Source organism: Uncinocarpus reesii, genomic scaffold (genome assembly GCF_000003515.1).
Source record: "Uncinocarpus reesii 1704 scaffold_1 genomic scaffold, whole genome shotgun sequence".
Lineage (NCBI taxonomy): Eukaryota > Fungi > Ascomycota > Eurotiomycetes > Onygenales > Onygenaceae > Uncinocarpus > Uncinocarpus reesii.
This window is the reverse complement of record NW_003052500.1, coordinates 4,201,850-4,227,967: the sequence shown is the minus strand read 5'-3', so window position 1 is coordinate 4,227,967 and position 26,118 is coordinate 4,201,850. Positions and strand designations below refer to the sequence as shown.

General features: G+C 49.8%; 9 protein-coding genes across 9 annotated transcripts; 5 read left to right on the top strand and 4 right to left on the bottom strand.

Annotated features, from left to right (window-relative positions):
* Window positions 1-144: 144 nt before the first annotated feature.
* On the top strand, window positions 145-1,175 carry UREG_01636 (uncharacterized protein; the record flags this gene model as incomplete). The annotated part of the gene is made up of 3 exons (XM_002542074.1): window positions 145-475; window positions 969-1,084; window positions 1,107-1,175. 3 exons carry the CDS (start codon window positions 145-147, stop codon window positions 1,173-1,175), a joined length of 516 nt encoding a protein of 171 aa, XP_002542120.1.
* Window positions 1,176-3,072: 1,897 nt separating this feature from the next.
* Window positions 3,073-7,038, top strand: UREG_01635 (uncharacterized protein; the record flags this gene model as incomplete). The annotated part of the gene is made up of 5 exons (XM_002542073.1): window positions 3,073-3,128; window positions 3,280-3,540; window positions 3,797-3,816; window positions 3,855-4,062; window positions 5,193-7,038. 5 exons carry the CDS (start codon window positions 3,073-3,075, stop codon window positions 7,036-7,038), a joined length of 2,391 nt encoding a protein of 796 aa, XP_002542119.1.
* Window positions 7,039-8,689: 1,651 nt separating this feature from the next.
* Window positions 8,690-10,455, bottom strand: UREG_01634 (uncharacterized protein; the record flags this gene model as incomplete). The annotated part of the gene is made up of 4 exons (XM_002542072.1): window positions 8,690-8,841; window positions 8,918-9,181; window positions 9,279-10,094; window positions 10,161-10,455. 4 exons carry the CDS (start codon window positions 10,453-10,455, stop codon window positions 8,690-8,692), a joined length of 1,527 nt encoding a protein of 508 aa, XP_002542118.1.
* A 1,835-nt stretch (window positions 10,456-12,290) lies between these two features.
* Window positions 12,291-12,840, bottom strand: UREG_01633 (uncharacterized protein; the record flags this gene model as incomplete). The annotated part of the gene is made up of 2 exons (XM_002542071.1): window positions 12,291-12,439; window positions 12,540-12,840. The coding sequence occupies 2 exons, from the start codon at window positions 12,838-12,840 to the stop codon at window positions 12,291-12,293; spliced, it is 450 nt and encodes a 149-aa protein (XP_002542117.1).
* Window positions 12,841-16,122: 3,282 nt separating this feature from the next.
* Window positions 16,123-16,930, bottom strand: UREG_01632 (uncharacterized protein; the record flags this gene model as incomplete). Its single annotated transcript, XM_002542070.1, has 2 exons — window positions 16,123-16,496; window positions 16,618-16,930. 2 exons carry the CDS (start codon window positions 16,928-16,930, stop codon window positions 16,123-16,125), a joined length of 687 nt encoding a protein of 228 aa, XP_002542116.1.
* A 272-nt stretch (window positions 16,931-17,202) lies between these two features.
* Window positions 17,203-18,146, top strand: UREG_01631 (uncharacterized protein; the record flags this gene model as incomplete). The annotated part of the gene is made up of 3 exons (XM_002542069.1): window positions 17,203-17,675; window positions 17,737-17,779; window positions 17,871-18,146. The coding sequence occupies 3 exons, from the start codon at window positions 17,203-17,205 to the stop codon at window positions 18,144-18,146; spliced, it is 792 nt and encodes a 263-aa protein (XP_002542115.1).
* Window positions 18,147-19,644: 1,498 nt separating this feature from the next.
* UREG_01630 (phospho-2-dehydro-3-deoxyheptonate aldolase) lies at window positions 19,645-20,887 on the bottom strand (the record flags this gene model as incomplete). The annotated part of the gene is made up of 4 exons (XM_002542068.1): window positions 19,645-20,165; window positions 20,340-20,664; window positions 20,730-20,785; window positions 20,842-20,887. 4 exons carry the CDS (start codon window positions 20,885-20,887, stop codon window positions 19,645-19,647), a joined length of 948 nt encoding a protein of 315 aa, XP_002542114.1.
* Window positions 20,888-22,350: 1,463 nt separating this feature from the next.
* Window positions 22,351-23,492, top strand: UREG_01629 (uncharacterized protein; the record flags this gene model as incomplete). Its single annotated transcript, XM_002542067.1, has 2 exons — window positions 22,351-22,437; window positions 22,542-23,492. 2 exons carry the CDS (start codon window positions 22,351-22,353, stop codon window positions 23,490-23,492), a joined length of 1,038 nt encoding a protein of 345 aa, XP_002542113.1.
* A 783-nt stretch (window positions 23,493-24,275) lies between these two features.
* On the top strand, window positions 24,276-25,517 carry UREG_01628 (3-ketoacyl-CoA thiolase B; the record flags this gene model as incomplete). The annotated part of the gene is made up of 1 exon (XM_002542066.1): window positions 24,276-25,517. One exon carries the CDS (start codon window positions 24,276-24,278, stop codon window positions 25,515-25,517), a length of 1,242 nt encoding a protein of 413 aa, XP_002542112.1.
* Window positions 25,518-26,118: the final 601 nt, after the last annotated feature.

Genomic DNA, 26,118 nt, shown 5'->3' with positions numbered 1-26,118 from the left:
CATCTGCACCGACATACACCAAATCAAGCCCCGAGACCCCTTCGCCCAAGCAAAAGAAGACGTACTAGCGCGAACACCGCACCCATTGGTCTGTCGCTCCTGGAAGACGTACCCAGCCCGGCCACTCCAACAACTCCCGTCCACATGCTTAACCTCATCACAACGTCCGCTCCGCAGTCCATGGACAACCCATCGATATCACAAAAGCAGTCACCGCAGGTTGCAAACCACCAAATGATGCCTCACTCATATCCCGCGGCTGGGAATATCCCGTTTTCACAGTCCCTACAACACTTGACACCAATGATGTCTCCGCATATCGTGAATCCCAACGATACTACCGATCTCCTCTACGAATATTTCCCACTGGGATTGGATGACTGGCAAGCTCCTGTGGATGCCGTCTACCGTCCCCATGTGGTGCACCATATGAATATGCCAGACGATCCCAAAACCATCGCCGCGCGGAACCGGAGTAAGAGGTACTTTGCTGGAGAGGGAAGCTGATATACGAATTTTTTTTTTCTCTATAGTTGGCATCAATTTCTTGGCCTTGTTGGATTTAACATATACTATGGTACCCCTTGGAAGGCGTTTCGGAAACCCACAAAGCTTCCCCCTTATCATCAGCCCTTCTCTCTGGTCATTCTTATCATATTATAGCATAAGCACAATGGCGGAGGAAATGTTTGCATGGGCATGCAATACTGGCATTTTGGAAATTTATGATAACCCTGGATCGATTCTCGGCTTAAACGCACTGGGAGGAAAACTCCTCCCTTTTTTTCCTCCCCGTCCCTAACGATGTCCACGAATGCATTACTTTTGGTATTGTACTTTTATGCATGTCTATGCGTATGTATATTTTAACGATCATGCACTCGAATCTCTATGATATTATCTTAATTGGCAACTCACGCCGTGTGATTTGGCTTCCCGCGGCCTTCGGACAACACCGATGGTCTCAGCGGATGATGACAACACCGCAAAGCTTGTTTTCGAAGATCGATCAGCACTCAGCCGGTCAAAGCCACTTGGCTCGAAGGTTCAACAATCGTCATTGGTAACTCCCACCTGCGGAGTGGTGAGTTAACTCTCCACTCAAGGTATCGAGCGAAAGCAGCTCCTCGGGTTCTCCGCACATTCTCGACCAAGTCGAATGCGGAGATTTATAAAATTGGCTTCGTCTGAAGTACATCAGACCTTAGCTTCTCATCATGTGTGGGCCCACTTAAATCATTGATTGTGAGACAGAGGATGTGGTCCTGTAGCTGAACAGTGCCTACATACAATGTTTTGAGGTAGATCTTGATTCAATATGCAGCAAGGGGTGAGGTCATGTGGGAGGATATCCAGAAATTTACACAATCGGTGTAATTGACTGATGTTTGTACAGTGCTGACGCCACTATTTTAAAATGAATGCTAACTAATCACTACAATTGAACCGTCAAGCTACTTTTGCATTAATACTAGTTATAGTCTCTTGCAATATAGCTTAACAATTCGTCCCCGCTTATACAGTGATGTTGGGCGTTTCTGGGCACAGACACCTTTGGGTTGCATAATCCTGGATACTATCGAGATAGACCATCCCCTTGAGCGGCATCCCGTGGCTTCTGTAAATTGCTTCCAAAGTCTATGTCTACCCATCCAGACAAGAGTCAGACGGATTGGCCTCTTTATTTTCTACAATTGACGCGGAGCGACTTCATCGTTACCGACAAGGCGGCTACCACTCAGTCGCTTTGGGAGAATACCTGAGTACATGGTCAATGTGACTGAAGAGCGGGTTGCTGAGATGATGAGAAAACCAGTAATAGGCTGTGTCCAAAGGCGCGACGGGAAAGACCTGGAGCCTGGCTTTACCAGAATATGTTGTTAGGCCTACACCGTATTGGACGCATTCTTGGAATTCGGCCCAGTCGATCAGGATAATCAGCTTTAGGGGATCATTTTTACCCACTGCAGTTCCTCAGACACTATACATACCTCTACCTGTCCGGGCATCAAAAGTTCCAGCTCTTTGAACTATTCACAGATTAGCCACCTTTCGGCACCTTGATAACGCCTACAATTCTTGCTGGCCAAATGCGAGAGTGTACTTTGAAGGCTTGGAGAGTTGTGATCTCACAAGAGGACATAGAGAGGTTGGGGCAAACAAATGGAAATTATTGCAGTTTGAGCCAGCTACTAGAGTGTCAGCAAGACAAATTCTAGACGACCCTTTGTTTAATGAGTGATTAACCCAAAGTGTTTGGATGGTGCAGATTATCAAAATCTTCCAGATCAAGATTGTCTCAATAAGTAAGCGCCCAGAAGGTACAACATCACCACCTGGCTTCTTCATTCCATCCAGAGAAAACACACTGTTATATTTGCTGAAGACCCTGTATGACAATACTATGCGTTGTCCAGAAGAACTAACCATGTGTGATTTTTGCAACCATACCACCATTAACCGTGCCTCTTTTGAGTTCCGGGAACGTCGTTCTCCAATGACTACCAAATGGGCATCAACTCAAGCGCACCCCGGGGCAGAAAGCTCCAAGACCCTGCAACTGACAAGGCTGAACATCGTAAAACGCAATGCTTGGCTGAGCTTATCTTGACCCTAGGACCCCTCACCCCTGTTCCAGAGTGAGGGCGCCTTTTTGGATGGCTTGAATCCATAAGGCTGATGAAAATGAAAAATGAATACCTGCTGCATATTGGCCACCAGGCGATACACAGCTGGAGAGGATCATGGATCTAATGTAGTGAGAGTCAGAGCAGGGAGGTCAGTTAGCCGTACCTGTCCTAGTTGTTGCTTTGAGTGCTGCAGGTGTAGTTAACTCGAAGTGTGAACGTACCAATTGCCATATTTGTGAGCCCTGTGCTGTAGCTACCCCCTCGGCTCCCAGGATATAAATTTCGGGCTCTACGGAAACGACCGGCGGCTCGAGAACATACCGGGCGGCATGCCGAGAGATCGTTTGAGATAAGATAAGATCGTCTGTGGAGCTCAGCACGTGCCAGTTCCCGAGCGAACGGTTCTCGACAGCAAGGGGAAAAAGCTCTCCTCGAAACCAAAATGTCGAGTTCCAAGGGATACCTCCCCGCCAAAGCCTGGATGATCGTTGATTCAGCGTGAGGAAAAGAGTTGCGTCTCGCTTTGAGGCCAGTAGTCGACCGGAGAGCTGGGACACAACGTCCCACATCGCTTGGCTTCAAACAAGTTCCGATTGTCGCATGCATGGGTTACACTGGCTGGTGTCGCCTGACGTTACATTCGCGGCAGAGCTTGTTTGGAGCTTGAGGCCTGGGGACAAGATGGAGGTTTGGACAGTACATACAGACCTCGTGCCTTTGGGGTCGAGTCAGCAATAATCGTTATTGAAGCTTGCCATCAGCTGCGAGGGACACTGTGCATCAAGCACTCTACTAGCTTGAGGGAGCTGTCTCGCCTGCTTTGCGTAAAATACAAACGGTCTCAAGAATGGTACCCCGAATTGAAACGTTACGCCCCGAAACGCGCCTGCCATACGTTGATTACGGGCTGGTAATACCGGTTTACAGATTTACAGTATAGAATACAGCTCTGTCCATAGCCCTATGAATGCGACAACCTGGTCTCATCCGGGCTCCTCTGAAAGTTAGGTGTAGTCACCCCCGCAGGATAAGAATAACTCAACAAGATCTGTGCTGGATAACCTCCGAAGCCAAATATAGCTTCCGCGGGAGTGAACAGGACGTGTGAAAGTTGCCGCGTCGCTCCCCTTTGAGAGATGTATGCTGTACTGTAACCAACCGATCAGCTGCGCTGGCTGTTTGGTATGTATGTATGTACCCGCGCGTAAGATTACCCTGACGCAGGCCAATTCGGGCCCTTTGCTGTGTACGGGCAATACTCCGCCTTCACTGCACCTCGGACGGCATCATTCCAACATCATCGCTGCCTCGCCGTTTCCACCTCCAATGTCACCTTGCCTCGACGCGAGCACTCCAACGTGGTGAAGAAGGCGAATGACGATGGCTGCTGCTCCGCGCTTAGCTCCCCCACGCCCAAGTCACCGTCAGCGCGGTGAGTTGAATCCTCGAGTCCTCTCTCGCTGCTACCTTCGCCAACGGCACTTTGACTAACCAAGGGTTTGTCGGGACCGTTTGTGGGCAGCAGCAAGCTCCTCTGCTGTCTGATTTCTGCCAGTGTGACCCTGCCAGTTTGTTTGGCTGGGGCATTGGGCGCGCCTTTCCTTTTTCAATTCGTCTGTGTTTGCTCTCCCAAGCTGAGCTCTCTTCTTGCATCGACAGTCTTGCCCCGGGCAGCGATATGCTGGAATAGGTCCGCGTTAAAAAAGTTCGCAGCGCCGTCAAACGGAAACTCTCCTTATTTGTTGAAAAGTTACAGCTACCTCATATTCAACGGGTTTCTTCACTTGCTCCAGAAATATATGATTTCCAGACACATGGACGCCCGGTGAGATCCAGCAAGAAACGCCCAGAAACTTTCCAATTCACTTCGGTCCAAGTGGCTGCTAGGGAGTTACTACGTTGTGAAAGGAAAAGCTCACCGAGGGGAATTCCGTGCCTTGGGGGGAACATTGCCAACACCTGAAAAAAGCAAGGCTTGGGGTGCAACGCAGTCGACATTTCGCTCGTTAATTCGATCACTCCGTTTTCCGCCCTCGATCTTGGAGGATAGGATCCATCTTCCTTGCAACCCTGTCCGATATCACCATTCCCGAGTCTCCTTTTCCATTCGTGCGGTGAAGGTACCAGCGTCATCCCCGAATTCTGCCCTGGCTGGTTACCTTACAAACCACTGAAAATTGGTTGCCCAAAATCCGAAGCAAATTCGGCAGCTTTCTTGGTTCTATTTTGTTTGTATAGGACACCTCGACGAATGCACGTGAATGCTACCCTGATGGTGTACTAATACATATCCCGACATCGAGCTTGTGGAAGGCTGCTCCTGACTCTTTACACCCAGCTGTTCTCTTCCCCCCTCCTTGGATAATCAGCATCATACAGTAACGCTGGCCATCCATTGTTTGCATACCGCAACACCCGGTTCGACTTCACCTCGCCGCGGAACTCCTGCTGACCGAAGTTCTCCTGCCTCGTCTTTGCACGTACACCAAACAATACCTTCTTCTTTTTTTTTAAATCGAGCCCAAACGCCTCTTTTGCTGTTGTCTTCGTGCAGTTGAACAGGCTTAGGTCCAAGTTTACTGCTCTTGACACAACTCTCTTTCTCGCTCTGCATTTCGCTTTGGGCGACTCGAGTCACTCGTTCCCTCGCAAGGACATTGTTGACTCGGATGTTTCGCTGTTTACACGTATTCGCCAAATCCTGAATCGAAACCTAGCTACAGTCGTTATGGGGGACTCACTTGTCAAAGCAGCCCACCAGCTGCAAAAGTTTTTCAGCCATCTTGTTCAAATAATTCATAAGCTTTTAAATGGCTCGTTCCGCGGAGAGGCCACAGGGAAACGACGGAGATTCAATAAACGTCGACGATCATTGAAGGACTTTGCTCAAGAAGTCGAGCAACTTTTTATCGGTCACTTGTCAACAGGGCGCCTTGCATCAATGTCGAAAGAAATCCGGTCACAACTACGTTCCTCTGCCCAGTCGAGCCACATCAACATGCTCCCGTCATTTAGCCATTCCCTGCCGTCCGGAAACGAGAAAGGCACCTATCTCGCCTTGGATGTTGGTGGTTCAACGCTCCGTGTCGCTCTGGTGGAATTGCTCGGGAAAAATGGAGAAATGAAAATCTTGAGGATAGCGTCATCGCATATCAACGAGGATGTAAAGGCTTTAATGGGAAAGGCCTTTTTTGATTGGATGGCAGGGAAGATAGAAGAGATGCTCCAGAATGGCACGGAGGACCACGGCAAAGACTCATCCCCGTTGCCGATGGGATTATCCTGGTCCTTTCCCATTGAACAAACGTCTATTCGCAGTGGGAATGTGATTGCCATGGGCAAGGGTTTTCGCTGCTCCGATGGCACCGTTGGTGATGACTTGAGAGAACTCATTATGGAGGCGTGCCAGAAACGCAACCTCAACGTCACGCTGGAAGCCATTGTTAATGATGGTTCTGCTACCCTGCTTTCGCGTGCTTATGTCGATCCGACGACTCGATTGTCCCTAATCTTAGGAACGGGAACGAATATGTCTGTTCACTTTCCCGTGCACGCGATTGGAATAGAAAAGTATGGGAAACGATCACCAGAGTGGTTCGCACAAGCTGACCATGTCATAACCAATACCGAGATCAGCATGTTCGGTGGTGGGGTGTTACAGATGACGCGTTGGGACGATGATTTGAATCGCAATCATATCAAACCAGACTACCAGCCTCTTGAGTATATGTGCACCGGCCGGTATTTGGGCGAAATCGTCAGGCTCATTGCTGTGGAGGCCGTCCAGACGGCAGGCTTGTTTGGCGGCCACCTACCAGCTTCAATGCAAGCACGATATTCACTGGACACCGCGGACATAGCATGTATCGAGGAGGATACCTCGCCTTCTTTCAAGCAATCACTTGATTTAATTCAGGAACATCACCAATTTCGCATCCCTCCAACGCCAGCGGACATTGCGTTTCTGAAAACTATCAGCCATTGCGTCTCACAGCGAGCTACAGCTTACCTAGCAGTAGCGATCCACGGGCTTTGGTGCTTGCGAAATGAAAGCGAAACGCCAATCCTTCCTGCAACGCCGGAATCAATGAATGACGATAGCAATGTCAAGCCTCACAGGAAAGAGTATCCGAAGGACCCTGTTCGATTGCAGGTCAATATCGCCTGTGATGGAAGCGTCATTAACAAATACCCCAATTTTCGAACTCGATGTCAGAATTACCTGAATCAATTGACCCTAGAACCCGATCCACCCCAATCTATTTCTCCAACAGACGATGTAGTCGTGATGAAGGAGCCGACATCTTCGGTCGACCAACTGCCGTCTATTACACTCGATTCAGCTCCTGAAAGCGGAATTTTCGGTGCAGCCGTTGCTGTCGCAGTCGCGGCTCCCGGCAACGAGTGAACAGTGCATCGGGGCGCTGCCATATTTTCACTCTGTCATCACTCTTATGTTATAATCATACGGCCTGGTTTACGACTTGAGGTTTTCTTCATAGTTCGTGCATATATTGAGGCAACTGTGGCGTATCGGTGATTGGTGTACCGGTTACTTTTGACTCGACTTTCCGTGCTGTCTTGGAACTCGAAGCCTCCAGAGTGAGGTGATTTATCTGGTGAAAGTGTCTGGTCTAAACCAGGTTGCATTGTTCACAACTGAAACATTTTTTTGGAGTTGGGAGAAGGGATCTTGTTTCCCATTAGGCGTGTTTGGTTCTTTGCCTTCTTCCTCCTTCGCCTCATTGACGCAAATTTGTATGCATTGCTTGGCGCGAGATATATACTACTACATAGTAATAATAATGTACTTGGGCTGTTCTCCCTTTTTCTTGTCGCTTTTCTTGACCTTTGCCGTAAAGAAAAAAAGAAAAGGTGCACAAAACTCTTTGGCTTGTTTCCTATCGTTGTGCTTGCATTCATGCAGCCTTGGCTGCACCGTGACGGTTCATTTCTCAATAACAGACACACGGGGCGTTCATGGGTTTAGATTAGAAGATCTTGCAGTCCTTGGGCTTTTCTTCCTTTTGACCTATCTTTGCTCCTTACTATCCTCAAAAGGATATCGTCCACTCATGGAGAGTGATCGCAGTTGAACACGCAATATCCAATTCGCACGTACCCATATGCAACCCTCTGTGCGGCTTTCCCGTTCCTGCATATAGACTTCCGTCGGGCTTACTTTGCAGATATCACTTGCTGTCCGACAAGCAATACAATCGTCAGGTGAGAGGAAGCAAGAAACCGGATTTGATGTCCTTGTGACGGTAGGACCACCAAGGAGGTTTTGATGCGTTTGGTTTGAGTTCCAGTCGTATCACAGCATGGGGTCAGGTAACTAGTCATCTTTTTTCTTGTTCTTCTTATTGTATGGTCCAACATCTAAAACACGCAGCAGTTCGGTGGAATTGTTTATGTCAAATCGTAATTGCAATTTGCAGGCTGGAGGGCAGCCCCCTTGTGTGGTGTTTTCCTTGATGAGTTTCGGTAACCACAGCTCAAGAAGTATAACCCACGGGCATTGCTGAGAGCATGCATGAACTGCAAAGTCACGTATACGCTAATGTATGTACACAGGATCAGACTTCAACTGGCATGAACGGGAGGGATATCAATGCCTTAGAAGAGGGAGAAAAAGCATTGGACATCCGAGCCAAGCTAAAGCAACCTCGATAATAGTAGTAAATATGGCATACTAACACGCAAACTAGCTAATAAAATAGATTCGCGACTCAGCCGGGAGCCGTTGATTCGGCTTGAGTAACGTCGCATGGTACGCAAGAAAAGGAATGTAAATTCGGGATACCGCCGAGATGTACGGTGCTGATAAGTGGCGAAGGTGGCGGTCTCGCAAAGTGTGCTAATTGACATTATTTACGTAGATGATCAATTTATGTCGGAGGTGCTGGAACATCCGTGAAACGAGTAAATATGTTCGAAAAGAAAGGATAAAATCGCATTTGAACCTAGAGTATAGCAGCAAGGGAGTATATAAAGTGATCATGACGGTAAAAAGAATAATGAAAACAAGAATAAACGCTTGTCAGATCGTGTTATGATCACGGTTTCAAGGCTACCTTCGCACCATAATTGCTCGCACATGTGACTGTAAGTAGCTCTGTCCATGGATGAGAGTCGCGCGATTCGACATCACGGAAGTGCTGCATCAACCGGACGGTAGTGTACGACGCTTCAGTAAGGGCGAGTTGTTCTGCCGAGATGGTCAGTCATAGGCTAGGCATAAAGATAGAACAATTAGCCAACTTGGCTGCCGGAAAAGAACTCACGTCCAAGACAGATTCTTGGCCCGCCATTGAATGGAAGAAACTCCCATCCCGGTCGCAATTTCTCCCATCTCTCTGGCTTATATTCTGCAGCATCAGGTCCATATATATCCTCTCGTCGGTGCATGGAAAAAACACTATATGATACGAGCGTGCCTTTCTTCAGGAAGATTGGGGATTTGCGATCTTTGCCGCCCCCCACGGGGAGGAAAGTATCTCGTATAGCAACCCGACCATTGCTAGGAACCACTGGATATAGCCGTAAGGCTGAGTGACGAACGCAGTTAGTAAGCATTTTTTAAGCAAATACCCCCGTCACAATATAGGCAGATAGCTCAATCAATGTGAGAACTGTACAACCAACCTTCATTTATGCAATAGCGGAGATATTTCATATCCTTTAATTCCTCAAACGACGGCTTTTTTCCACCCAAACTATCAACCTCCGCGCGGAGCTTGGACCACACATCGGGCCGTTTTGAGAGCACATTCCAAAGACAAGCTAGGAGACTTGCGGTGGTGTCACGGCCTGCGAGCAGAATATTAAGAGCTTCAGAGCGGAGCTCAATAGGGTCGTTGGTTTTTTTGACCAACTCATCCAAGAAGATATACCGATTTGGGCTATTCTCACAGGTGATCATTCCTGATTTCTGGGCACGGTGATGCGCAAGAGCCTTTTCCACGTAACGGTCGGCAAATTTATGGATTCCAGCAGCAAAACGGTGGTAACGCTGGTCTGGGATCCCGAAAAAAATCCCGATGCGTGACCAATCACCGATCATAGTTGTACAATAAGTGAAGAGATCACTGAACCGTTCATTCTCTTCGGTAGATTTGCTTCCAAGAGAATGTGCTGACTCGCCAAAAAGAAATTCTGTGGCTGTATCAAGAGTGAGATCGAAGAAAAGGTCTTGAAGATCGATCGTGGACCCATCCGTTGGCACCTCCTTGATCAGGTTTTGGACATGCTTCTCAATCATATCCAGATCCGCGACCTGGGACCGTACGAAATTGGGTCGTAGCATTGTCCGGGAATGTTCCCACTCAGGGCCGTCATTGGTAAACACTCCCTTGCCAAACAATGGCTGAAAGGCAGCTTTCCTGACATTGGAAAGATTGAAATCTTGGAATTTGGTGGCCAGGGTAGCTTTGATATTCTCCGGTTCGCATGTGGTGATGGCTGAGAGGTCCAATCATGAGCGATAAATCCTCAAACATAGCTCTTGAGGGCTACGAGCGTACTAACCATTCTTGCCCATGACTTTCAAAGAGTAGGTGTTTCCGTAGGCGAGGAATCGATTTCGAGCCTGCTCGAGGAATGTTTTGGACTTGCCATAACGCGCCAATTTCAAAGCCAAATCTATTCCAAAAATCGGTTCCCTATGGGGATATGCTGGAGCCGGCTGGCAGCCATGGTCTGCGGCAAACTTTCGACGTGAGGCTCCCACTGTTAGATATATATATACCTGGTAGAGGATGAAGCAAGCAACGGCCCCAAGGGCGAGATGACCAGGAGGAGCGTCTTTTAATGCGGAGAGCATTTTGTGCGCACACTTCCTTAAATCTAGCTGCGCTTCGATGTTAGCTTCGGCTGGAAGCCGATTGTCAATCAAGACGATATACCTGAGGATATATGTTAACGGAGTCTCCCAGGGTAGTACTTCGGCTAACTTACATACAGCTGAGTAGCTACCAGGCGCACGTATTCGGACCTACAAGGCCAGACCTGTACCACAGTGCTGGAAGGCGGACACTACAAGGTCACACCCGACGGGCACCGATTAAAGGGGGAATCAAACCGATCAGGGAGAACTCGAGATTCGCGGGAATGACGAGAAAGGTGAGCGAGTATTGAACCTCTGCCAAGTAAACTCTATGGTCATCAAGATTCTTCAATCCTTTGTCGGGAGGCGAGATATATACTGCATTTGGATAAAGAATCTAGGAGTCAACCCAGGAACTATCAAGACAGTATAGGTTTCAGCTTTCCCAAATTCATTGTTGGGATCCAAGCTTATTATAGTTGTAGGCTCTCAAGTCTCTCCGCCACCGAGGACTGTGATGCAAAGTCATCATGATAGCGGGATAAAGCATCGGTGTCACATGGCGATTGTCCTTCGCCGGCCTGGCTGGGCTGGTTGACAGGCCGCCATGTCAACAGTACATGGGCACATACGTAAAGGGCCTTGAAGAAACAGCGGATTGTGCGTCTGCGTGATGTACCTGGAGGGGTTCGTTCGCTCTCCACCCAAGACATGGAGTGTGTGTGGCTTGCTCGAAGAAGCGGCGAAACAGGGAGTGGAAACCCTGGAACTCAATCAGTTCGGTTTAGCTCGCTGGCTTGTTTATGATCGCCTCCTCTTCTGACCCTGCAGGCCTCGGGAGAATCGCCATCCCCAGCGGTTCTCCGCTTGGCTGTTCGGTTGTGCGGTGTAGGTGCGAGAGGGGAAACGTGAGGGTTCGGAGTTGGGCGAAAGTATCATTATGTTGCTCCAATGCATGTGTTTGAATTAGATGCCTTTCACGGCGGAAAAGGGCCTGTCTGCACCGATATTCTGGGATTGAGGAGTGAAGATGTCGATGGTCTTGATGTTGGTGGTCAAAAGCGCAGTGGGAAATCGCTCACCGACATGCCCGCCGCAATTGCACCGGCTGACAGCAACCAACTATGAATGCGATCGCAATGTATCTACTACTAATTGTTTCATCTACATTCTTTATATTATAAACCTACAAGATTTGCAAGAGGGACTTGTAGTTTTTTCTCAGTTATAGCACAACTCTCACGCCAACACATCGCAATTTGCAACTCCTCCAACTCTTGCAAGCTCATGCATTGAGCTCACTGACAAAAGCACAAAATTAGCAACCGGAGCAGGTTACTAGCTAACGAATGAGCCGGATCTGGCTCCTCAACACGCAGGATCTGACGATTTGGCCGATGGCACGGCGGCATGGGATGCATAAAGTTGACTAGCAGAACAAAGACTCGCGTCTCAATTTCACCCCGCTCTCTAACAAGCATGCACTATCGACTAAAGAGATTGTTGGTAAAGAAAGTAAAAGAATCGTGAAGCAAGGTGTCCTTAACCAGGACGCCATCGAATGCCCAATGTAGCCAGAAAAGAAAGCATCCCACTTCTGCTTGATATCCAATATACAGAAATGCAGGGCGTAAGAAAGACACCCGATAAGAGTAAGACAACGGTTTGTGCATAATCAGAAAGCCGGCCCGAACGAAGTGAGTAGGGTATACAAGGTCGCTTTTCAGAGAAAGTCGGTAAAATAAAATAAAAACGGAGACATTTCCCCAAAAGTAAAAGAATAGAAACGCGAAATATAGTAAGAGAGAAAGCCATGAATTCGTTCAAGTCGTTCAAAGCGCATAGTCGTAATGGCTGGACACATCCTCCACGCTCGGCAATTTGAAAGCACGAATTCGCATCAGAACAAATGCAAAGTATAGAACAATGTCGAATAGTACAAATCGTTTACTTTGGCGGCCTGCGGGCAGCGACAAAGGAGCTATGGTTGGCGTCAGCATTTGCCTGAGTATGAGTATTAGACTTCCAGAGGAAGAGTGGGAATGCTCACAAGTGAGTATACAAATGCATCTTGTTCCTACCGACCTCCTCGGCCACGTCGTCTAACAGGGCGTAGACTTCGTCCGGGGTCCAACCGGCCACTCGAGTAAAGAGTGAAAGACTATATGTTTCGAGGGCGTTACCGAGGAGCTGCGCCATGAAATAGCGCCCCCGGGCCTTTAGCTTCTTGTCCTTGGGCCATGTCCCAATGGGGACAACTTTCTCGGTCTGCTCGATGCTCTGAAAACCAACCTGCCGCAGGCGCGGCGCGCATCGAGGGAAGGGGTCGAAATCCATCCCCGCTTGCGAAGTTGCTCTGAGGAACTCTGTCTTTTGGGACATATTAGGAATGAAAAGAAAGTCCAGATATGATGTGACGTGAGCATACCATCCAGCGGCGTGCACTGCAATCCTGTGGATATGAATCGTCGTCACAGCAGAAGTGAACCCGGACTTCTGATATTTCAATCTGGCCACCTGGTTTTAGGCATCTTTCTGGGACGTCAGCATCAAGGGAGACGTCTGGGCGGATGCATGGAGCTCCCTCACTTGTAACACTTTTGCATGAGAGCCACCCAATCCGGGATACTTCCGGCTAACGTACGAACATGGATGAAATCAAATGATGCTTCGGGAAATGTCCAGTCCTGGAGGGCATCGTCGACAAGAAACTGGACATTTGGTGGGGCCCTAATTCTGCTGTTAGACGCCCATGACAGACCAGACTGATTAGACAATTGCTTACCATCTCGTTTGTATTGGAGAGAGATCAGTTCCAATGACTTCTGCTGACGGGTAGATCTCCGCAACTATATTATCCGGTCAATCGCAGCCCCCCCAGCACGGAGTAATGAAGAACTTGCTGTCTACGGCCCACTATCATAGAACGACTGTTAGCTACTGTATTGACCAGCTTCCCCGTGAGATGTAACAAAGCAAAGGGGCCCTGAGTGGCTGAATATTTCCGAGATGCAATGGACTTCAAAGGTGGACGGTGCATCTATACTTACAATGCCAGTTCCAGTGCCAATATCTAGAATACGCTGCGGATTGTCCAGTTTCGAGAAGCACAATTCGCCATCCAGCGTCAACCGGAATACATGATGGATAAAGTCGAGGCGGTCCTGTTCTCGCTCGTCGTTGGGGAGGAGCTACAGAGGCACACGGCAAAGAAGCTGCTGGTTAGTCACACCAAAGCATTGGACTCCAACGGGCACAAAGAGGGGTCGCGCGGCGATGGGGAGACAAACGTATTGGTCTGAGTGCTGGTGGGAGTGGTATCGCCGGCCGTTCTGGTAGACGTAGTTGGGGATTGTGGAGGCAATAGAGGCGTAATCGGTGTCGTTGTCGCCCGAGGCAGAGCTATCTGGCTCTATCATCGAGTAGTTGGATCCTGTCGCCATCTGCGAGCATGGGATGCTTCGTGGGATTGGTGGTTGGCCCAGTCGTTTCTCGCTGCTGTGGCACTCGCAACGCAGACTTGAGATCCAAGAAAGTGGTCGCGATGTTGGACGGGTTGCGAAGAGCGTCGGTGCGGATGGAAACAACTTGTTTTTACCCCATACCACTGTCGAGTCTTTGCTGCTTCGGGGAAACAATTAGCAGTTCCAGGGCCTGAAAATTCTGCTGGAAAACTCGAATGCGAGGAGGTTGTAGGGAAGAGAGAGGGAGAGAGAATATGGCCGCTGGCGCTGATTAACTAGCTAAAGGCCTGATGAACCTACGAGCTACTGAGGAGAAGAGATCTAAGGTTCAGCGAGATGATGCGTTGATCACGGCACAAGCCCTGATCGGTTCGAACTCCATGCATCCCCCCATTTGGCCCTTTTTCTTTTTTTTTTCCTTTCCAGCCAACGGGCCAGGGACAGACCACCTTCGCTGCGAGACGAACACGCTAAACATCTGCAAGCTCCCACGGCGCCGGGAAACCATGGCCCATCCCGGCTCTCTGGGTCTTGCAGCCGGTTCCACGAAACACTCCGCCGGGCAATCCGCTGGCCCGCTCGGGATGGCCCAACGCGAGGCTCCAAACACTCCGATAGTTATGGCCTCCTGAGTCCTGAGAGGATCAAGCCCCTTCGTCGCTCCCAGCGCGGAGGAACCACCGCTCTGCTTTTGATTGTTCGAGATGCGACCTCAGTCTGAGCGGGGCTTCAAATGGCTGTCCCGAAGCGCTCCGAGACTAGCTGCATATTTTAGCGGCCAGCCATTTTTGTGAATCCCCCTGTCATAAGAGGATGGCAGGTCTGATCGCAGAGGAAATAAGCTGGTTCCATGCCTCAAAAATGAGCCAGATGTATGCATTGCCCGGAGTAAAAGCAAATTGATTGCTAGAACAGTGTGCTTTTCGTCCAAGCTGCTTTCCTGGGGCTGCTCATTTGGAATTTGATATTGTGTTTCAGACTCACTTGAGAGGACGCACGGTAATCAAACCTGAAGAAGAAGCACGGCCGGGATAGATGACGGTGTCTCAATTCCCTGGGAACGTCCCGGGGATCCGGTCCACCCGACTCCAATCCTGATGACTCCAGCTTGAGTTTGGCTGTCTGCAGCAAGCCCGTGCATCAGTCGAACCTCACTGGATGGTCTTTGATGTCGTAAGCGAATACTGAATTGCCTTGACAATCCAAATATGCATGACCTGCCCAGGATCAGCCCCGTGAGGCCATCAAGTACTCAATCCCTGGAGGGTGCGATGATGGCGGTCTCTCTTGATCATGGTTGACTGATCATTCTGCTCAGAGATGTCGCCTGGAGCAAGGATGACGTCGCGTTGTTTTGCATTTATTATTCATGCCCGGAGTATTCCGTCTTGCATACCCTGCAAGGGACTCTTCATTCACAGGGGCCATCGTTGTTGACTGTCTAGTTGATACCACGAGCCATGCTGCGATGGTATTCACTCAGGATTCAAGACCTCGGGAGCCAATATTGAACGGATTTGGGACGCAGAAAAGCCTTTGCGGAAAGACAGCTCCAAAATGAGGGACAGTTTGGAAAATCTACAGAGCATTCGAAGCTGAGATTCATCTAGCCATCCAAACGCGCGATGGCTGCTATGGTTTTAGATCAATACACCTAAATCTGCATCTGAATTTCTCTCATCATTCCGCAGAAGACCAACCAAAAAAACTCCCAAGTTTGCTATGCGAGACAAGAGACTTTCAGGGATGAGTTGCGAGTCTGAAAACAAAATTCGTCCAAGCATCGTGACTCGAGCAGAAAAAAAACCAACGCTGTGCAGCAGAAGCGGATGTATGTACAAGAAAAGACATCGACGAAATAATTATTGGTCTCCGTTTCATTGCGGAAACCTTACCACGATTTCCAAAGGGGAAAAGAGTAGCAAAACGGTCGAATAAAAAGGCAATATTGTACAAGTCCATGTTGGAGGCTCGTATGTGAACCATCCTCGATTGAGCGATAGACGGGAAAGGTCAGGATGAAAGACCCACGAAAGGACTAGGATAGCAGAAGCGTCGGTCGTAGCAACGGGGCACTTTCGTTATAAATGCAACAGAAGCACGGACAAAAGTGTTCGTTTTATATTCATCTTCCTGTTAGCCAGCCAGTCCAGCCTTTCTTCGATCTAGCTTCGCCCCGTGTCGGCCGTGTCCCATTCCTCTATCCCCTTGGGCCTTCCTGTGAAGTCGAGCTGGTGTTGGTCCCAGCTTCTGCCGCCTGCGCGTTAATCGCCTGCAACACTTTTGACTGTTCGGCCTCCGTCTCTAGCTGCCTACTTAAGACACTCTCCCCGGCATCGTCGCGTTTCAATCCACCAAATAGCCAGTCTTTGGCTTTGTAGAACATTGTGTCCCTTTTCAATTCATCTCTTCTCCTCTTTTCTTCATCGGCCGCCTTTTCCTTTTCTAGCAACTGGATTTGCTCAAGAGTAGCATTTCCAGCAACATATGCCTTTTTAGCATCCAGCAACTTTTGCAATTCTATATCAATCCACAGGGCCTTTTGTCGTCGATTGTGTGATATTAATGACGTCGCTGAATATATGGTGAGAATACCAGCAATGCCTAAAAGAATCAATCCCCGTTTATCAGTACATCTTACCAGGTCAACAGCAAAGCAAAACGCGATCATAGATGGAAGAGTCTTGGGCCATACCGGAAGCTGCAATGATAGAGAAAACCGTTATTCTATGCAGCCTATCCGCCCACACTCTTCCCTTCCCGATAAACCGATCTAACGGTGACGATGATTTTGCAATTCGTGCTGCGCGAGCCTCGGCGCGGAGCCGTTCAACTTTCTGCTTTGGTGTCTCTCCGGGCACTCCCCCAGACCCAGGCTGTGAGCTACCACCCTGAGTGCTTCCAACTTTTGCGCCTGACCATCTCGATGCCGTGGTAGACCCCGACTTGGAATACGCGTGGGGTGCGGTTGCTGTGAATCGAGTTGCGTCCGCCGCTGAACGGGACATCTTCTAGGGAATCAATAGCAATCACGGGGGAGGCTCCGGTGATATTGCTTGCAAGTATATCAATTGCTTGCAGAGGGTATTCAAATGGGCCGACAATTCATCCTTGCTGGGAGTTGGGACGAACGAACTTTTTTCGGGCATAGTGCCAAGACATTGTATCTTATGTAAGCCCAGCTTCTGCCAAATCCGGTCTTCAAAAAGGTCGCTGTCGAAACTCTTGGAGGGATGATATTACTTTGTCGATTAGACTGGAACCGGTCTTGGGTGTGAAGATGAATCAAGACCTCGCAAGCGTGCTGGAAACGCTCTCCTCCTTTATTCCGCCGGAATCAAGCCAGCCCCCAGCCAGCATCAATCGAAGCCATGAAGCTTCGGATCAACTGCATTCCAAAGGTCAAGCTGATGATGACTATGATCCTTTGCACTTTTCACCTCTAGGTACATTTAACGGGGCGGATATCTCATCCTCACACCCTGCCCGACGATACCACCAGTCGCCCATACAACCTCCAAGCAGTCAGGACCGTGTGGATTCGTTGCCGGATCCTGCGACAATCACAACATGGCCGGCAGCGCTGAAATATGTTATGAAAACCGTCGCTCAGAGCGAAGCTCTTCAGTCCAAGATTCGGCGGTTGATTAGGAGCCAACAGGACCATGAAAAGAAGTGGTGGGAGGCGCGAGAGGCATTGCTCGCAAAGCAGCGAAATCGGGCAGAGAAAAAGCAGAAGCTTGATGCAGTCTTGTATGTGACATTACATGGGAGGTTGAATGTACATACTGATGCGGTAATGTGATGGTTTTAGGAAATCAGTCGGCGGTGCAATTACAACAGGGCCGGAGATGACGGTATGTACGGAGCAACTATCATTTGACCACCCGCTATTCAAAAATACACAGTCTTGATTGAAAAATACCCAAAGGCTAATCAGACCATCAGACTCCAGAGGAAGATGCGGCCGAAATCCAAATTTATGATAGAAAAGTATACAACGCAATGTCAGATATGTCCAAGGCGTTGGATGCAGAGTTGCGAGGATTGGGAATTCCCTTTTTCGCTGTCAGACACAGTCTTGTCCGCCCTTCACCGGGATTAGTAGGAGAAAAGGCTGGACATGTGGAATCTCCGAAAAGAGGAGATGTTCTCTCGCTGGAAGATTTGCGTGATTTTCAGCAGCGAATGTTTGATCTTTTGGAAGATCTATGCAAGGAATAGGAGCTTGCTAGGCCCAATTAGCCAGTTGAAGCGCAGGCTGAAAGCAAGCTATGAGATGATCTCTCACTGCTATTTGGACTGACAGGTGACCGGGAATCCTAGTAGTTTTGGTATACGTTTGAATGAAAATTGCATTATTAGTTGCTACCAGGCTGGCGACGATAATGCTCTTGTTAATACTCCAACAGTATAACTAATTGTTGGTCCGCTTGCCGGGGTGGCTGACCATTTCCGCCTAAAAGTTCCACGAAGACGCCGTAAGCCGTACTTCAATCAAGGATCCCGTGCCTCTTATTGAGTACAGTGAAGCATTATCAATAACCGAAAGTAGCTGCAGAGAATGTATTGTAAGTGATTGTTCCTGGTGAACATGGCGTGATGAAAGCCTGGGCCAATAGAACCTGGAGTCACAGTTTGGCATGTCAGTTAAGCAAAGAAAATAATAATGCAAATGAAAATCACACTGGGATAATAACTCAATAGTGGATAGCTATTTCTCTATCGGCATGGTATTTTCTTTGTAGGGCTCTGGCTCCCGTGCCGTGTGCCGCAGAGACTTTTGCCCAGTGTTGCACCAACAAGACTGAAGACCCTTGCCGTCCATGTGTGAGATCAGAGAACTTGGTTAACAACTCAACCACCAACAACCAAGAGACGTTGGTTGTCACACATTGTCACCCAGTGGACTATAAACAAATATAACTAAACATCGGAGTCCGATTGAACCTCCCTAGAATCCAAGAGGGCTTTCAACAAAGGGAAAAACCATCGCGGTGGAAATACCCGACGAGCGACAGGCTACATCCGGCGCAGAAGTGGGACCGCACGGCTATTTCAGCGCGGCGGCTTGGTCGATCTTTCTCCCAGAAGTATTTAGTGAAAGGGAATCCCCGAATTCTGCGTACCGTTCCGTTTCTCCTTTTTTCCCTTTCTTATTATAACACTCGCTCCTTTTTTTTTACTATACTCCTCTGGATTTCTCCGTATGATCGATTTGGCAGACAGGGATTTGTTGATCTTCAAACCGACACTTTCAAAATAAATGCAACATGTGAACAAGGGTCCTCGGCGACAATTGATTACTGTTGGGTTACAGAGCGCGTCTCTGTGGTTGTGAGCACTATGATTCAAGTCACCGATCACTGTTACAACCATAGGAATGAATACCCGCGGACAGGCTGGACTATCTCATGTTGAAGGCTCTATACATTGAAAAAAATTCTAATGCAGAAACTTCGTGGACGAGCAGCACAACCGAAAGAATAAGCCCGAAATACAAAGTGCCTTGGCCAATACAATGTCATAATCAAAAGAAAAAGGGGAGAAAAATCACTTTTGCTTGATGGGGTACTTGAATGTTGAACCAAGGTAACACGCAGATGCGGAAAGGCGGAGAAGGCGTACCACCAGGAGAAAGTGTCATTTCAGAAAAGGAAAAGGGGGACAAAAAAAGGAAACCCTCTACCCAGATTTATGTGCTTGATCCTTGACTTTGTTTTTAGGAACTGCCGTTGATGCCATTGGCTTTGGCACCGCGGGTCTTTCTGCGGGTGCGAACAGCTTCGGCCAAATCCTCCAAGACGTCAACAGTCATCTCCCAATTGATGCAGGCATCCGTGATGCTGACACCCTTGGCCAAGCCGCTCGGGCCCTCGGGAGGCACCTTTTGGTTTCCTTCGTACATGTTCGACTCGATCATGACGCCGATGATGGCGTCCTCGCCGTTACGGAGCTGATCAGCGACACACTTGGCTACCTTGGGTTGGTTCAGGTGGTTCTTGTTCGAATTGCCGTGAGAGCAGTCAACCATCACAATCTCACGCTGGCCTTTCTTTCGAAGCTCCTGTCGCGCAGCAGCAATACTCTCTGGATCATAGTTGGTTCCCTTATTACCGCCGCGAAGAATAACGAACCCATGCTCGTTACCGGCTGTTTTGGTGATGGCTGCCAAACCCTGCTTGGTTACACCAAGGAAATGATGTGGATGTGCGGCTGCACCGATGGCGTCGATTGCGATCCCTAGATTACCGTCGGTTCCATTCTTGTACCCAATCGGGGAAGCTCAGACCGGATGCGAGCTCGCGGTGAAGCTGTGACTCTGTGGTCCGGGCGCCGATAGCACCTAGCGAAATGAGGTCGGCCAAAAACTGGGGGAGAAATGGTGTCCAACATTTCGCTGGCGATCGGGAATACCCATGCCATTCAGGTCCGCATAGAGCTTGCGCGACACACGGAGACCTTTATTGATGTTGAACGACGAGTCGATGTCCGGGTCGTTGATGAGACCTTTCCAACCGACCGTGGTTCGAGGCTTTTCCAGGTAGGCACGCATGATGATGCACAAGTCTTGTTGGAGTTTTGCCGCGAGCGCCTTCAACCTCCGCGCATATTCAAGAGCGGTGTCCGGATCGTGGATGGAGCATGGACCGACGACAACAAGGAGACGGTCATCACGCTGTTCGATGACCTCAATAGCTTGGTCACGACCCGAGCGAACAGTCTCGAGGGCTTGAGTTGGCTATGCAAAGCAATTGTCAGGGATCCGAACCTTCCCTGTCTTCCCCTCACCACGGAATGACTCACAGCGCGAACTTCACTCTGAAGGAATTGAGGCGACAGCAATGGGTCATAGCCCAAAACTGGACGACTTATTAGATGATGAGTCCAATACAAGGGGAGAGGGGCCCAGTCTTACTCCGGCTGTCTTCGTTGACTTCTGGGGCAGCTTTGACCAAAGGCATTGTGCTGCAGGGTATCCTGACGAACCTACGTGACGAAAAAACGATTGAGCGAGAAGAGAGGAGCACGAGGCAAAAGGCGACAGCTTTATAGAAGAAGAGACTGGCAGGTTCCTGTTGTTGGTGCAGTGACTGGCAGTGGGAGAGAGAGAGTCAGGCGCAACGGTGTTCACAGACGAACCACCAACAGCGAGCAGCAGAAAAATGTGTGATTTCTGTTGTTTGCGTGGGGAACTGCCCGAGCCGGCAAAGCCCGCTTGTAACGCGCTAGTAATGCGGCTGTGGATTCCGTGCGTTCTGGCGCCAGTTTGCACCTTTTGGGCCGGCACGTGACGGTTCGCTGCCGTCACACAGTACACACCTTCACTGCTGGCCGGTGATGTGGGCGAGGGTGAGACATGGGCAATTGGTTTTCAAATGCCTCATGCCCTTCTCGAATTCCTGTGCGCTCTTCCCAAGGACCAGCCTGCCAGGGATCCGCATGGCCTCGACCGCCGCGGCTGGGGTTGCCGCCTGCAGAGTCGGGCAACGGAGCAAAGCATCGACAAGCTCATTGCATGACCCGTTGAGCCGTGCACTCGTCAGAAAACCCATGGCTTTATTGCGCTTCAGCTTACAATCCGGCCGCACTAGCGGTCGGTTCTTGAACCGCTGGGAGTGGAGCCGAGGGAGGATTCGGCCACGAGATCTTGAATCTGGCCAAATTCCATGTTTTTGGAATCACGGATGCTGCTGGGGTTGTTGGTGGAACCACACAGTCATGCTTGAATCTCCTCATCACATCATTATCTCTGTACGGTAGCCAATTAGTATATATATAGATAGGGATTGGTAGATTGCAAAACATGTGCTTTTGATAGACAGTAAGACGGAGTGCATCATTTCTCCACGTAGAATCAACAGGATTAGCCCCAGACATCTTGCTATTGGAGAGCCATCGCTGGTGGCCGTCCGACAGAACGCCATCTCAAGATATATTGAACAAACTAATAGCCAGTGCACCACTCAAAAAAAGTCCACATGGCCCTGTTTTAAGTTCTGGGGTTCAGCCAGAACACATGAGAAGCCCCTGCAGCTGTCTGTGGTCCATCTGGAATCCAGCAGTCTTTCTGCAACAGTCTCCAAACTCCCAGAACCTCCTTTGGCCAGGGCTGACGTCGGATTGAATGACAAGCAGCCTGCTCCATCTGCCCCTCCTGGATCCGTTGAGTCCTGTCTTGAGCGGCGATTGGCATGGGGTGCTGGAGCCAGCATGCAACCTGAAACGCCCTGATCGCGGCCTGCTGTGTCAGGCTATATTTATCCCACGCATCCTCCGTCACTCATTCCTTCTGAACAATCCATTTTCATGGGCAAGGGCTTGCTCCCCATTAAACAAACAGTGCCCCAAAACACCAGCGCCCTTCCCAGTTGGGCCGGAGATCCTGCGCCATCGTTGACATTCGGGGAAACGCGTCTCAGCAACCATGTTGAATCCTTCGAACAAGCGGACGAGGGAAGACGACGTAGAAGAAGCCAGTGGACCGCATGAGCCTGTCATCCCGCATAAAAAGGTGAGTGTTCGATCAAGATCCTTTTGCCAATGGCATCCTTGAATATCTTGCTGGAGGATTCGACCCCTTGCATTAGCTGAGAACTCATCAAATTCGCCTGCTAGAAACCACGTCCTCTCCCTCTTCGCAAGTCGCCCGTTTTAAAACATATCAAGCCATTGCCTCGCAACCGTTCTGAGCCTTCGTTCCCGACCTCGTCTACGCTCACGCCCGCCGAGTCGTCTGACGATGATCCGATGCAAGAAGGTGACCGGGACATGTCACAGAACCAGCAGATGGATATTCACTCGCATGCTTTCAATTCCATGAGAGTCCCCTACGAATCGGACTCGGATTTTGAAATGGTGGATTCGCAGCCGAGGTCTGCGACCATGCAACCGTTATGGTCTGCTGGTTCTGGGCCATCGAGGCCAGAGAGCAGTCTTGAATCTCCCATACCATCATTCTTACTCAATCAGTCTCTAACCGTTAGTGGAGGACGAACAGCGACACCGATATTTAGCCACTTCACGTCGAATATGACCACAGACTCGATGATGAGGGACCCCGTTTCTCTAGCTGAGCAACAGCTTTCGCGCACCTCCCAACGAATGCCGGCAGATGAGGCAGGCTGGTGGCGGCGCAGAAGACTTCCAAGTCCCATTAGTGAGGATGAGGCCCAGGCAGATGCCATGGGTTTCACTGAAAGCTCAGAACGGTGTCCGGATGAAATTGTAAACTTTCCTGGCTCATACAATCCGTCCGGGATTCGCATTTCGATCACTCCTGCACAGGCCAACGTGCTACCAGCCGGACCGCCACAGGTTCCTAATCTACAAACAACGCAAGATACCAGTGCTGAAAATTGGCAAAATATGGATCTCCCACCCGGCAATAGCCCTACCACTCATGATAGCTCGAATGCGTCATCATCCAGGCCTGTATCCCAACTGAACGGCCATTTGACGGGTAGTGAGCGACCAAAGAAGCTGACTATCGCCATGGGATATCGAGCTGATTGCGACAAGTGCCGACAACGCGTGCCTGGCCATTACAGTCATATCATCCGTTCCTAGTTGTTAAAACCACTGGCTTTTCCCCCTCAGTTTCTTACATATTTTTTCGGTTGGCGTTGAAAAGGACAGCTTTGAAGGTGCGGGTTCGGGGTAGATTACAGGCGGCCCTTGGCGTTGGTGGTCTAGCAGGATATCCCTACTTCCCAGGTTATGTACCCTTCTGCAGGCGTTTCTTAGCAGGTTGTGGGCTATGGCCTTTTGTACTATACAAGGAGTGATACGGACTCCAGTGTATTAGTCTATGACTTTTTCTTCCCGATGAATATCATACTGAAGCGGTATATTCGCTCCTTTGTTTGGATTTTGAACGTAGAAACCGATATTCCATCACGCAACCTTTGTGGATGATGAAGTCGGCAAGTCTCCTGCGGCTTTTCTCGTCAGGAAGCTCGAGAGCAGGAATTGATAACCGTGTATTCGCACCCTTTCATCAAAGCTACAGCAAATATGTCCAGCTGGAACGCAAACCGCTTGGGGATCGTAACTCTTGAAAAGGGTGCTGTCGCCGGTTCTCGCCATCGGTAGAGTCTTTAGCCGTGGGACCTTGCCGAAGCAGTGCGAAAATGAGAAGCCATCCCGAAGCGCTTTGCCTCAAGGGGGCCAACAAAACGGCCTTATTATGCTGAGGTCCTCTTTTCTGGAATTTGAGTCTTCCCTTTCTTATCGTTTTCAGCACTCCTTCTCTACCTTCAGTCACTTCATCGCGTGGACAGTTGCTTCACGCCTGGCCAAATCTCCGCCTTTACCCGAGCCATCCCAACGCCATCCGCCCTTTCGTGCACAATGGCCGCCTCCGTCCCGCGAGGTCTCAAGCAGATCCTCCAAAAGTCCCCTTCAGACATCGTCATCCTTTCGTCCCTCCGTACCGCAGTGACCCGCGCCAAAAAGGGCGGATTCAAAGATGCCTATCCCGAAGAGCTCCTGTCCCACGTCCTCCGCGCCACGCTAGCCGCGAACCCGAACTTGGATCCCGCGCTCATCGAGGACGTGTGCATCGGCAGCGTGTTGCAGGAACTTGGCGGTGCAAAGGCAGGCCGTATGGCTCAGATCCACGCCGGTTTCCCGCACACCGTGCCCTTCCACACGATCAACCGGCAGTGCAGTTCGGGCCTCGCTGCGATATCGACGATTGCGCATTCTATCTCTGTGGGAGCGATCTCGGTTGGTGTTGGTGGTGGGATGGAGTCCATGACGAGGAACTATGGTTCAAGGGCGATTCCCACGGTTTTGTGGCCTGAGCTGAAGGACTCCGAGTCAAAGGATGCGAGGGACTGCATTATGCCCATGGGACTTACGTCGGAGAATGTTGCGGCTAGATATGGAATAAACAGGCATGACCAAGATGCGTTTTCGGCTAATTCTCATCAGAAAGCTGCTGCCGCTCAGAAGAATGGATTGTTCGACAAGGAGATTGTGCCCGTTACCACAAGAACTCTTCCGGCGGATAATCCTGAGGGTCCAGCGGTTGAGGTTACTGTCACAAGGGACGATGGTATTCGGCCTACGGTGTCATTGGAAAAACTGGCTACTCTGAAACCTGCGTTCTCTGAAACGGGATCTTCCACCGCCGGGAATAGCTCGCAGGTTAGCGATGGTGCTGCTGCTACGCTGCTCATGCGCCGCTCTACAGCAACAGAGCTCGGTTTGACCTCTAGTATTATTGGGAAATGGGTTTCCACGCAGGTCGCCGGATGCGCACCGGACGAGATGGGAATTGGCCCGGCCGTGGCTATTCCCAAGCTTCTCCAGCACACTGGGCTTGAGGTGTCCGACGTCGGTATTTGGGAAATAAACGAGGCATTTGCCAGCCAGGCTCTGTACTGCGTGCGCAAATTGGGCATCAGTGAGGATAAAGTCAATCCCAAGGGCGGTGCTATTGCTATTGGGCATCCCCTGGGTGCCACCGGTGCCAGACAACTGGCTACTTTGCTCCCCGAGTTGGAAAGACAAGGAGAGCAGGTTGGCGTTGTGAGCATGTGCATTGGTACAGGCATGGGGATGGCTTCCGTCTTTGTTCGGGAGTAATAATTCGAAGTGCAGTTGAGGGTGATGTGTGACCATATGCCCGCATTGGGACTGCGGATTTGGTTCAGAGTTATATTATATACCCTAGATTGCTTGTATAGAATGTACATACGACGGCAAATCGTTCAAATTCGCATGTACTCCGTACATAAGTCAAGAATTGTATGTGAGCTTGTGCCAAGGCTGCAGGTGGCAGGTCACTGTGCACGTGACTATCCTTGGCGTCAAAGCTTCGAAAATCGTTTTGTCCAAAAATTGCGTCTCAAATCTCGCTGCCGTTTTTCAATCTTCAAGCAACAATGCAATCAGGAGCGCGTCTCATTGCCCCACTGGAATCGCTGCCCTATCGGGCCAGCAGCACTCGATATGTTTGCTCGACATGCAGACGCCAATTCCTCCCACGATGCGCGCCCCGGCTGATCGCCAACCAGCATACCCGTCGACACAATTCCTCCGACAGTGGTAGTGTCCCATTCAGCGAAAAGGTCCGTCGGAAGCTGTGGGGAACAGATAATCCTCCCGGTCTGAAGGATCCCTACGGTGGTGAGAGCTTCTTGGAAAAGAAAGCGCGAGAGCAGCGAGAAGGGCGATTGCAACCGGA